The sequence below is a fragment of the Lolium rigidum genome, chromosome 3 (genome assembly GCF_022539505.1).
Source record: "Lolium rigidum isolate FL_2022 chromosome 3, APGP_CSIRO_Lrig_0.1, whole genome shotgun sequence".
Classification (NCBI taxonomy): Eukaryota; Viridiplantae; Streptophyta; class Magnoliopsida; order Poales; family Poaceae; genus Lolium; species Lolium rigidum.
Genome location: NC_061510.1, coordinates 270,362,772 through 270,376,340, shown reverse-complemented (window position 1 = coordinate 270,376,340; position 13,569 = coordinate 270,362,772). Strand labels below are relative to the sequence as shown.

The 13,569-nt window shown below is 48.6% G+C and overlaps 1 protein-coding gene across 1 annotated transcript; it reads right to left on the bottom strand.

The window, feature by feature from the left end:
• Positions 1–11,515: 11,515 nt before the first annotated feature.
• On the bottom strand, positions 11,516–13,039 carry LOC124699478 (protein JINGUBANG-like). The gene has a single exon (XM_047231781.1). The coding sequence runs from the start codon at positions 12,941–12,943 to the stop codon at positions 11,516–11,518; it is 1,428 nt and encodes a 475-aa protein (XP_047087737.1). The 5' UTR covers positions 12,944–13,039.
• Between the last annotated feature and the right edge of the window lie 530 nt (positions 13,040–13,569).

Genomic DNA, 13,569 nt, shown 5'->3' with positions numbered 1-13,569 from the left:
CAAATCGCGTGCGCTGTTCTTCGTGAGACGTACTTATGGTCTAATAATATGCCTGTCCACGGGGGTGGTCAGCAAATGCATGGATCGGCAACACAAGTAAAACAGAGGGGGACCTTGTTAAAGGAAGAAAAAAAGGCGAAACTCGCGCCTTTCCGCCTCCGCTGGGCCGATTTTGCCTTCTCGAAGGAGAGCATGTTCAGCACTTGTGCACACCCATTTCGTAGAGAACCATAACTCATGTGCTTACTTCTCTTTTCCATTCTGTTTCTCTCAGCAAGAAATGTCAGAAACAAGCAAAATACTTGTACAGTTCCTGTTCATGCTGTGCCTACCAAATTGGTCAACGACGATTGGTACGGCCGGTATAGGCTCGTAATTATAAACGGGCATGCCAACCGATATCAGCCATTTTGATCATGTCGACGAACTAATCAGTACATTTTAAGGGAAAAAAGTTCTGGGTTGGTTTCTCTCTTTTTCCTGTTAAGTCAACATACTTGTTCCGAGTTTGAACAAAATACGCTTACACCTTGGTTTCTACTACCTCTGTCCGGATTTAATTGACGCGAATCTGTTCCTTAGCCTTCTTCCCCCGCGTCAATTAAATAGGAATGGAGGGAGTATTTAGCTCTCGTGAATTAATGGAGCCCAAAATTTGGAACAATAATTTGATTCTAGAAATATGTGTATTTGGCTTACAAGAGAATTCGAACCGTATACTCCTAACCAAATTTAAGTGAGTTACTTCCTCCTATCTGAAGTATGTATATGTCTTGTAAGTTTTAACGTGATCATTAACCAATATGTTTAATTTGAGTTGATACCGTACATTATGTACCCCAAGGCCTCGTCTTCACTCCATCAAAGCGTGCAGCAGTGTGAGTTGGAAGACCGTTGGGGATGGCAAAGCCACGGTGTGGCCCGCAACGTCCGGCGTTGCCACCCCCATCAAACTCCCCACTATATACTCGGTAGTCTAGAGCTACATGCATCGAGCCAGCCTACATCCAAACGAAACCCTAACAAGATAATCTAGATATGATCTAGGTTATTTATATATCAATATTCCGTAGAATACTTGCTGATTCCACCTGGCATGTCTTGCACTCTAAAATGATGCCATGCGGGCCCTAGCAAAGTGGACAAGTCATCAGGCTAAATTATTGTCCTTATAAAAGAAAATGAAGTTAAGATTAAGCTAGAGCATTTTAAGTCATGCTTTAGAGTTAAAACACCGTTTCTTTTGGAGAATATTCATGCACTTTACATGCACACTAATTTACTTGACCAGGTCAAGAGTGAGTTGAGATGGGGTACAATCTCAGTCTCCAATTTAGTGATAAGACTATAAGGCTGGTGCCAACGCGGGCTGGAGGCGGGGCGGTACTGCCCGCGTCGGGGCGAGAGGAAGGCGAGAGGCGGGCGAGACGGCAGCGCGGGGCGGTGGATCCACCGCTAGCGCCCGCTACCGCCCGGCTTCCGCCCGCGCTGGGGGCGAGAGGGGGGCGGCAGCGTTGGCACATCGGGGCGAGAGGGAGGGGGTAACGGCTAGCTGAGGTGGCGCGATCTGATTCGTCCACGTCAGCTAGCCGTTGGGGTAGCCGTTGCTGGCTCAAAAAATTTGAAAAAAAAGCCAAAAACCCCAAATTTTCATCCCCACCCCCTATAAATACCCCCCATATGGGTTCACTCATTCCACGCCTCACTTCATCTCCTCCACTCTCCATTTCCACTCCTCTCAACGCCATGTCTTCGTCTAGCAGCAGTTCGAGCGACGGAATTGAGGGTGATATGATCGGTGCATTCCAGGCGGACTATGAGGAGGCGATGCTCAACAAGGAGGCGGAGCCAAGACGGTCGTGACGCCGCCGAGAGTTCATCAGGCGTGATCGTCTGGGTGCCCACGATCGGCTCTACGAGGACTACTTCGCCGACGACTGCAATTATCCTCCGAGCTTCTTTCGGCGAAGGTATCGGATGAGGCGATCCCTTTTTCTACGCATTGTGGATAGATTGGGTGAATACTCTCCGTATTTCACCCAAAGAGTTGATGCTCTCAACCGTGCTGATTTTTATCCCCTACAAAAGTGTACTGCGGCTTTGCGTTTGTTAGCTTATGGAGCCGCTGCAGATACGATAATGAGTGGCTTAAGTTAGCTAGACAAACTTCATGAGATTGTCTAGATAGATTCTGTGAAGGCATCATTGACTGTTACGGGGAACAGTTTTGCCGTCGACCAACTGTCGAGGATACTCAGCGTTTGTTAGCGAAATCCGAGGAGCGTGGCTTTCCTGGCATGTTAGGGAGCATCGATTGCATGCATTGGCAGTGGAGGAACTGTCCAGTGGCGCATGCCGGTCAATTCACAAGGGGAGACATCAAACACACTACCATAATCTTAGAAGCCGTTGCGTCGTATGATCGTTGGATCTGGCATGCCTTTTTTGGAGTGGCCGGGTCCAACAACGACATCAATGTACTCAACCAGTCGTCGTTGTTCACTGATGTGCTTAGGGGAGAAGCACCCATAGTGAACTTCACGGTGAATGGACACGAGTACACCTATGGTTACTACCTTGCCGACGGCATCTACCCCTCCTGGCCGGTGTTCATGAAAGGTGTTACTCTTCCACAAAGTGAAAAGCATCGACTGTTCACTTCTGCTCAATCAGCTTGGCGCAAAGATGTCGAGTGTGCCTTTGGAGTGCTGAAGGCTAGGTTCCACATTCTAGCAGTTCCGGGACGCTCCTACTCGAGGCGTACTCGGTTGATCATGCGTGCATGTGTCATTCTGCACAACATGATCATCATGAGCGTGATACAAATTTGGAGACCATCTATGAGACAGTTGATTCCAATGTCGGCCCTGCGATACACAACAATGCACCACCAAGCCTAGCAGCCAGGATTCAGATGGACAACGAAATGAGGGACTCACCGATGTATACACAGCTCCAACATGATTTGATTGAGCATGTGTGGGCTAATTCCTAGATTATGTAAATTTTCAAATTTTTATGTAAATTTTTCAAATTTTTATGTAATTTTTTTATAATGTAATCGGTAACAATTTTAGTTGAATAAAATAATTTTCCTGCATTATTTTGAATGTTGTAATCTGAAAAAGAAATGCTGATATCAAAGAGAGAGAAAAGCTGATGTGGAGGAGAGAGAAGTGAGAGCTGTCACTATAGCCCGTCTTACTGGCGCCATGGGGTGAGAGTGAGGTGAGAGTGAGGAAAAAAACTGAGGTAGCGAGGCTATAGGGCGTGATGCATTGACACCAGCCTAAGAGAGTGCACTGCACTGTGACAGTACTATACAACAAACTAGTAATTAAACACTGCCACTCATGCATACTCCTATGTATCGACCGATCGAGTACTTTACCTAGTCCATCTACCATCTCCAAATCACTCTTTAATCGCCGCTAGCTTTACCAAGATCAGGAAGTACTTGCGGCTGCCATTTCTCTAACACCATTTCGCAGTATTGCGGCGGCTCCGTGCTCAAGCAAATGACACGAGTTAAGGGCGGAGTTATACTAAGCGATCCCCCGTCAAAGACACGCTAGCTAGATCGCGAATCGAATATGTAAACACACTACCAGCTCGATCGATTGATGATCACGTTTGATCTTGTCTCCCATCAATTGACAAATCCAAATCGAGCGAGCCACGCAGCCGAGCTACTCGCAAAATATGGGTGCGTACATGACACGGCAATTTTGGGCTTACGTCGGGAGATCTACGGCCGAGGAGTAAACAAAGGGCTTGTGCAGCTAGCTGGCGATCTAAACGATTTTTTGGTAATTTTGTACCGATCGTACCTTTGATCGCCTGCGCACTTTATGTAAATTATCATCTGAATCTATCGTGGACGTGACTCCGCTTCGAGTTAAAAAACAATGAAAATTCAGATCGTTTTTACAACGAAAGAACTTGCGCTTTTAGACCGACGTCGGATATGTAAGACATGATATGAGCCACACGCGGCTAGCTTTCCATCTCTTACTGTCTTTTGGATTAGTGTAATAAACTTGGAGGTAGACCCGCGGTAATCGAGCAACTTTGGCGGCTGATGAGAGTTTGGTCAACACGATTTTCTCTCAAGTGCGATTCAGTGGGCACCTGGTGCCACAGCAGGGGACACGTACACTGGTTAAAAGCAAAAATAGGATAAAATAATACTATGGAGTATATCGTGTCATGCGTACCTTTTAATTTGTGGCGAACACTGGCTCCGTCAGAAATTACCTAGGAACACGTGAGGGTGAGATCTGGGCGTTCTCCTTTGGCCTACCACGATCCTTCTAGAAAGGAGGGGCTGTGCTTTTCTCGTAAGTTACACTTTCTTCCTTCTAATACGTAAAACGTCTAAAGATTAATTAAAAGTTAAATTTTGCTAAATTTAACTAAATATTTAGAAAAATATATATACGTCTATAATATTTAATAAGGAGCTTGCAAGTTCTCGGCTAACTTGGTGCTCAGTCAAGTCCTATAGCATTTAATTTGCATCATGTATGATTCATACTAGTCATGAGTTGCAACTAAAATTTAATAACATCATGCGAATGAAGTAAGTTCTCAGTCGACTGGGAACTAGTTACACCCATTAAATAAACACATTTAAAAAATACTTTATGGGGAATATATTGATATTGATTTAGTATTATGACTATTTACTTTTTTTTGTATAAACTTAATCAAACTTAGAAAGCGTTCGCTTTTTAGCGATCCTTGGACAATTTATATTATAATGAATGGTTGTGTAGTTATCTCTATGGATCGACTATCCGCCGCCATTGGTGTTATAAGCAATCTCCATGTCTCCTTATACGACATGGTTATCTTTATTTGCTTCTGGGCTTATGTGCATATTCTAGCTATGTAGAAATTCGATATAAGCTCTTATGAATTGCATAAGTGTGTCGCCAACTTTAGAAGTGAGATAAAAAAAAATTAATCCATAACTATTCACGAAGGGAAAAGAATAAAGTTAGGATATAGCTGGAGCATTTTGAATTATGCTTTAGAGATAAAACATCATCTTCATGTATACACCGACCTACAGTAATCTACCAATGCACATGCGTAGTTGCGTACAATCTCAGCCTCCAAAGTTGGCGACAAGAAAGTGCAGCCGTAGTAGAATAGACCACTGTCATCAAGTAGTAATTAAACACGACGTACGGCCAGTCATGCGTATCTATCGACCGATCGAGTACTTTACCTAGTCACTAGCTCTACTATCTCCAAATCACTTTTCAATCGCCTCTAGCTTCATCTATGCTAGAGGGCGACAAGAGTACCTTCTACTGCCATTTCTCTAATAACATAGTTTCGCAGTATTGCGACGGCTTCGTGCTCAAGCAAATGACACGAGTTAAGGGCGGCGTTATACTAAGTGAGCCAGTAAAAAACACGCTAGATCACGAATCGAATATATATACACTACCAGCTCGATGGATTGATGATCGATCACTTGGATCTTGTCTCCCATCAATTGACAAATCCAAATGGAGCATTCCACGTAGCCGAGCTAGTGGCAAATAGTAACCAAATTAGGGGTGCGTACATGTCACAGCATATTTGGGCTTACGTCGGGAGATCTACGACCGAGGAGTAAACTAAAGACTGGTGCTGCTAGCTGGCGGTCCGAATGATCTTTTGGTAATTTTGTATCATGCCTGTGATCGCCTGCGCGCTTTACATAAGTTAATTATCGTCTGATCGAATCTATCGTGGGCATGATCTGCTTTGATTCAGTTCAATTTTCAGTATTAGAAGAACTTGCGCTTTAGTCCTACGTGGGAGTGGGACATGATTTAGATCACGTACGCGTGGGTGGGTAGCTTCCATCTCTAACTGCCTTTTTAATTACTGTAATAAACTTGGAGGTAGGCCCACGGTTATCGAACAACTTTGGCGGCTGATCCGAGTTTGTTCAACATGTTTTTGTCTCTAGTGCGTTTCAACTGTGCACCTGGTGCCACAACAGCGGACACGTACACTGGTTAAAAGCAAATAGGCTAAAATAATACGGAGTACTAAATCGTCTCATGTGTACCGTTTATTTTGTAGCGAACACTTTGGTCCCGTCCGAAACTACCGGGGAACCCATGAGGGTGAGATACTAAGATCTAGGCGTTCTCCTTTGCCCTACCATGATATCCTTCTAGAAAGAAGGAATGGTGTGCTTTTATCTTAAAATTAGACTCTCTTTGTCTTAAAATATAAAACGTCTAAGGATTAGTAAAAAAATTAAATTTTACTAATTTTAATTAAATATTTAGCAAAAAATCTACATCTATAATATTAAATAAGGACATTAAAAAATATGCTTTATGGTTGTTCTTTTGATATTTATTCAGTGCTGTAATTGTATATATTTTTATGTATAAATTTAATTAAACCTAAAAAACATTGGCTTTTAAGTAATCCTCAGACGTATTATATTTAAGATGGAGGAAGTATAAGCAAGTACACGGCATGGGCACCATTATATGCTGAGATTCAAGCAGATAAGCATGAGAACGATCTAGAAGCTTTACGGATGGGAAATTGGGGACAATGAACAAAGCTAAAAGGTTGCACGTCTAGACAATCACTCGGACAGGCGATATGACCTAATTAATAGTCCCAACAATCCCAGAGCTATGCATGAAACGTGGACGCAAGTGGCCTGGTGATCCCAGCAAATTAAACCGCCCGGCCAACTATGTCGATCGTCACGTTGTAGACGTGGTACGTAATACGCCCGGGAACGGGCCAGCTGCACCTATAGCTAGCTAGGTAGACAGAATGAATAGTAGATGTTACGGTGAAGAGGGAGCCGAGCAAAAAAAAACTCTTCGCTTCTGATTCGCTCCCGCCCCTGCGGGGCGGACAGGAGCTCCACCACCGTGCCGCCCACATCCTCCCCCTCTCTGCTGCCACCAACACAGACCGATGATTGTTGCCTGGGTGTTGATGGTGGTAGCGGTTCGACAGCCCCGCGCGCGTGGCGAGGTGGTTCGGCACACGGTACCCGTAGCGCTGCAACTCGGTCAAATTGTGGTCTGGCGAGGCTAGTTGGCCATGACGGCGACGGAGCAGCGTCTTCATGGAGTGACGGAGGGGTGATGTTGTGGCTCAAGGGCTGTGGGCGGGATCAGGTGGTGGCGCCCCACACAACCCAGATCTGGTCCCTTTGAGACCCATATAGCTCGGATGGGCCCCATGCGCGGTGGCGGCACCCCCGTGCGGACGAAGGAGCATGGGCTAGTGCCAGGGGTGGCAGAAACGGCAGCGTGCCTGCTGCAGTACGACAGATGGACTTTATGGTGTCAATTATGCTCGGTCGGGCTAGTAAGGGCCTGGTGTGTCCTTGCTGCTGTATCCGATCGGCTACCGCCAACAACGGTGGAGGTCAATACCTCCTTGTGTTGGTGTACTCCCGCCCCTCACCGGAGTTCCTGCTTCTCGGTCTTGCTGACCTCGCTATATGGGGTGAGACGGCGATGGTGATTGAAAAACTGTGGTAGCGTGTGTGGTGGGTGTGGAAAGCTTGCTGGAGTGTTGCGGAGCGTCCAATGGCATGTTTTTTTTAGGTTGGGAGAAATCCCTATCTTTTGGGCACCAAAGCGGGTGTTGTCGTCCTTCATGAAGGGTGTTAGGTGTACCTCTTCCCACCCCCCGGTATCGGGGGAAACACTGGGACCTGTTCGGGCAGCAACGTCCTCATCGCCGCTTCCTTCTTGGAGGTGTTACTTGGTAAGCGGCGCTTCAGAGCACCTGGAGCATGGCGGAATTCTCCGAAAGGCATATCGGTTGCGAGTCCTCTTCATTTTCATCAATTCACCATTGTCGGCTTTGTTTTTTTTTTTTTCATTTGATAATTTTGGGCTTGCTTTACGTTGTTTACTCCAGCAATAGATTTGAACTTGTATCGAATAATTGCTATATTGATATAGTAAAACAAAATCCTGTTTAGAGAAGGTACACTGAAGAGATTGGTATAGCAACAAGTGTCGTGTAAATGTTCGACGTGCACTGCCGAGAGTTTGACAGCGTTGCTTGCTAGCTACGGGTGTACTCAGAGTTTGACACAGAGGTGGTCACGCTGAGTGAGACTCTATGACGTGATCGTGCCGATCGTCTTCTTTGTTGCTAAAAATGGGCAGGCACATGCAAGTAGCGGCAGCCGGCAGGTACATGGCGTGCACTTTCTCGGGCAGGCGAATGCCAACTTTAAGACGCACTGACGCAGGTTTGCTTCGTATCGGCCGGTCTAGGGTTTAGCTAGCTAGCCCACGGAAACTTTGGTCCTCCGGCTCAAGCATCTCGATCGATCGATCCAAGCGCAGGCGCACGGCGGTGGCGACACATTTGCACGATTACAGATAAAGCGAACAAGGACGAATGGGGCTTTGGAATTGCACAATCAACTGCTACGTACGGCGTTTCGGACGCGTATCGCCCTGTCGATCGTCGGCTCGTCCGTACTGATTTTGCCAGTTTGGACACAGGCATGTAAAAGTTGCCCACCACCATAGCCTAAAATGCATGCATCATGTGCTAGCTCTTTCATGTTCTCGGTCACAACACACTAACACCTCACTTGGCACAATAGAAATGAAATAAAATTTATCATGTCATTATGTTTGGCAAATCCATAGAAATGGCAGGGTACCAAGAGAAACTAAAATTGGGCATCAGATGAAGTCAATGGAATTCTCATTCAGATTTTAATACTACCAATTCCGTGGCGGCTTAACAAGTTGATCCTCGTAAGTACAACTGAATTCTTCGATTCTAGCCCTACAAAATAATGAGATCCAAACGAGTTCTAAGGTTAGATTCCATACCTCCAATACTTCTAGATTTCAATAATACTAATAGTGGTTTTAGTTTAAATATTAGTTAAAATCACGACAAGTACTCCCTCTGTCCCGAAAAAAATCTCATGGATTGTATTTGAATGTATCTAGACATAATTTAATGTATAGACACATCTCAATGTACACAAATCAACGACATTCTTTTTGAAATGGATGAAGTTCTAGTTCTTCATCCGCCTACCAAGCCTGGTGAAATATAAGCCCTCCCTCCTATCAATAATGAGTAATTTAAACTAAAACACCGACACTTTTTGTGGGTGTTGGAGGGAATACATATCTATGATTCAACACAATCTCCCGGCCTGTTTCTGGTCAACTGAAATACACTACTCAAATTCAGATTTGTAACTTTGGTCCTTTTTCTTTTGCGAATTAACTTGGGTTGAATTAAAGACGTGTGCTAACAAATCAAGACGTGTGCTAAGCTTCTACTCTTTCCACTTCATATTAAAGCTTCAGTCTAGGTGTAGCCTCTCTGTCGTGGAAACCGCATCCTCAGTCTGAAGCGGCCGGGCAGATCAATCTCGACGTGGTGACTACTCGTCTATGACTGGCGCTGCTTGTTCACAGGAACGACGAAGCGTTCGTCTAGTCGTGTTTTCAGCCGGATATTTGATCTTGCGATACGCCCCTCGGAAGGAGTCTCTGAAAAGGATGGTTGTGGCTCACACGATGCCCCCGCCGGCCTCCGCTGGTCGGCGCTACTAGCTCCCGACGGATCTGCACTGCTGCGCAGGGCATCCTCGGCGGCCATGCGAACTCCTGTTCCACGGGACCCGGGTGAGCAGCCTCGAAAGGGAAACAGAAGAAAACGACCTTCTCTGTGTCCGGTCCCAACCAGTGGCAAGAAAGAGGAAAAAATCCAGGGATCAGTTGGCTTAGACACCAGGGATCCATACGTAAATATTTGCAAAGTAAAAGACTTTTTGGAAAACAGTATTGGGGTCAGTTGACCCCACAGCTTACATGATATTTTTTCAAACGGAAAATGGTACCAAAGGGCCTGGAAACTACATTAAAAAGGTGAAACATACGGATTTAGAAGAATGACCCTAATGAAACAATATATTACAACAAGAACCTTAAGCTTTTCAAAGAAGACACTGGAAGGGGAAAAAACGAAAAGAAATCAGGCCCTAGGTCCTCACCGCTGCATCTAGTCAACCTCCAGGTCCGGGCATCGGCAGCACCACCGGGGGACATGCCCAATTGGGGTGCCGCCATCAATGGATCACGCGCCAAGATTGTCGAAGATCCTCCGAAGGAGGAAGAGATTGATCAGATGACGAAGAATCGCGAGCGCACAAAGGCATCTCTGGCCGGAAGAAACCCCGGTGCGATGTGATCTCCGCGCATACTCCATCTACCCATGGCGCCACAATGCCTCGAGTAGCCATGCCTCCACCCACACACTTGTCACGAACAAGGCAAGTAAGAAGATGAAGGAGATGCAGGTCAAAAAGATGTCAAGATCCACCGAGCTTATTTAGGGGGTGCCACTAGATCGGCCCATGAGCTTCGTTTTCCTTCATGGGAGACCTCGCCGAGCTTCACTTTGTCCAGGCTGCAACTCGAAATTAGCCCAAACACTGGACGTGGAAGTGGATAGCGCCATACAACCACTCAAAGCATAAACTTCAACCTAATACTAAAACGATATACATAGGAGGGCCAACCTCCCGCTCCCCATCCCCTCTAGCCGGAAGAGCCACCGGTGAGTAGAGGTGGAGGAGCCGAAGAGGCTCTAGCGACTCTCAAAGGGATGGTGAAGACAGAGAAATGGAGGAACCCAATGAGCGTCCGCCTCTTCCCATATGCCGATGGTTCCAACGATTGTTTTGTGCGACGTTTGTACTAATCATCGTCGTGTGCCGTTCCAATATTTTTATCCTCTCCATTTCAATTTCAAGATAGATCTTTTTGTTTGTTCAATGTGGCTTACCTTGATGCAAAAGTCACGGAAAAGGACCCTAATATCGTCGAGACTCGCGTATACCTGGGCATGTGTCGGGCCGGGCCGGGCCTCGGGCCGGCCCGAGGTAGGCCCGACACAAAAAAATCCGGCCCAAGCCCGGCCCGGCCCGACCAAATTCCCACCAAAAGCGGGAGCCGCTGCAAAGCTGACATGATCTTTGCATGATATAATATTTGCAAAGGAAATATACTTCTGCTATGAATCTAGTGACATGTTTCATTTCACATAAGGAGCATAGATGTAATAAATGTAACTAAATGGAGGGATTAATATGCGATGGTATATACAAAATCCATTTGTGCAACTTTGTTGCACCAAAATTCTCACAGCAACAACAAACAAAATCACACGGAAAACCATTTGCCCTTCCACTGAATTTGGATTTCGACGTGGCCCGTGACATTTCGCTATCAGTTCCACCGCCCATTTCTCCCCGTCAACTGCCCAGAGACCACATCTCTGCAACCAGGTCACCGCCGAACCACCACACATTTCATTTCCCACCCCAAAATACACACTTACAATTCGTACCAGTACCGTATGTTCTACGTTTTGTATGTACACTCTTTCTAGCACGATCTGCTACAGTACACGTGTGGCCAGCACATTGTTTCCATGCGAGATGCGAGCACGTACGCACGATATGCCTTCGCCATCACGCAGCTTCCACGCGCTTGAGCTCCGGCGTCTGGTACGCCGCCCACGCTCCCGCATACGCCGCCGGAGCTGCCGGCTGGCCTCTCCACACGGGCAATGGCTGTGGCGGTGCTGTATGTGTCTGCTCTGTCGCCGGCGCGTCCGCGTCCGAGAGGCGCCACACCTTGACCGACCTGTCGAGGCTTCCGCTGTACACCACGAACCGCCGATCTCCACGAGAACCGACCGGCTCCTCCTCGTCCACTGCGACGCACTTCACCGGCCCGGTGTGCCCGGCCAGCACGGCGAGGCTGACGTGCTCTGCCCCGTCGCGCCGCCAGACGCAGAGCGTCCGGTCGGCCGAGCCGCTGACGACGACGTTGCCGGCCACCGCGAGGCACATGACCGCCATCTTGTGACCCTTGAGAACACCTCCGTACCTCGCCTCGCCATCGATCCAGTACCAGTAGGTGACCAAGCCATCGGACGAACCGACGTACACGACGCGGTCCTCGGGCGACACGGCGATAGCGGTGACCGCGCTCTCGCCCTCCCTGAGCACCCTCTCAAGGACATGCTTCGTCGCGCCGCCGCCCTTCGCGGACATCTCCCGCCGCCACACCTTGACGGTGCCGTCGGCGGACCCGGTGAACACGACGCCGTCGAACCCGGCGGCGGCGACGGTGTTGACGGCGTCGTCGTGCGCGCGCACGGACTCGAGGCACTTGGAGTCGGAGACGCGCCACACCTTGAAGGTCCTGTCCCAGGAGGCGGAGTAGAGCAGCCCGGCGCCCTCGTCGAGGCTGAGGGAGGACACGGCGTCCGAGTGCCGGAGCCACACCGCGCGCTTGCGCCCCTTGCGTTCCGTCTGGACGTAGCCGGCCGGGTTGACGGCGCTCCGGAGGTAGTCGGCGAGCCTGGGGAGGGACCCCACCTGGCGGTGCGCGGCAGGGCTGGCCGCGTCGTCGGCGCGCCACACGCGCACCTTGCCGTCCTGGTGGCCCGTGAAGATGCGCCCGTCGGCCGCGACCACGATGGCCTTGACGAGGCCGCTCGCCGTCCGGAACGAGCCCGCGAGCTCGCGGTTGTCCCGCCACACGCGCACGTTGCGGGAGTCGGTGCCCGTGTAGAGGACGTTGCCGGTGGCTGCCAGGGAGTAGACGTGCCCGTCCTCCTTGACGAGCGACGCGACGAGGCCCGTCGCGCCGGGTTCGGCGGTGGTAGCGAGGCCCGGGAAGTGCGCCCAGGGCGACTTGGGCGTGGGCGGGGTGGAGGAGGCGTAGCGCGACGTGGTGGGCGAGGCGTCCCCGTCCGTGGTGGCGTAGGAGGAGCAGCTGTGGCCGTCGTCGTCGGAGACGGAGGTAAAGGTTGAGGAGGAGGAGAAGGACCTCGGCGAGCAGGCCGGGTCTTGGCGGAAGAAGTGGAGGAGCTTCTGGTGGTTGCCCATGACGATGATGTTTGATCGATCAGCTGGTGGATTTGCGTCCCTTTATGGTGAAGAAGTGAAGCCGAGTCGAATATGGAATGACCTAGTTCGCAAGGAAGGCCGACTGACACCGAAAGAGAGGAGGAGTCGGAGAGGAAGCTTGCGAGGTTGGAGAAGGCGGAGGTGAGCAGCGGCGGTATATATATGGCGTGGAGACGCTGAGAGACAGAAAGCCGAGCGATGCCGTGGGAGCCAGGACGGGCCGACAGGTGGATCCGGATCGAGCGGTCCGATTCGACCACTCCCTTCGGTTTGAGGAAGGGTTTTGGTTTCTTGATGTTTTGTCGGTTCTTGAAATTTTCTTTTCTTATTTCATTATTATTGGGCATGGGTTTCAGACTCGGGGCTCTTGGCTGATCACCGAACAGGGGACACGTGGCAACGCTTACGTCATTCATAAAAAGTTCACAAAATGGAGTACCAAAGTTAATAAATTTAAGATACATCTATGGACAGAAAAAGGCAAGCCACTTCGAAATCGAATATCGTAACAAGTAGAATTTCTTAAAATCAGCGGTGGGTATCGGAGCTAGATTTAGCGAGATAACCATTCTATCAATTTACAACCACTACGGGAGAAACTCCAT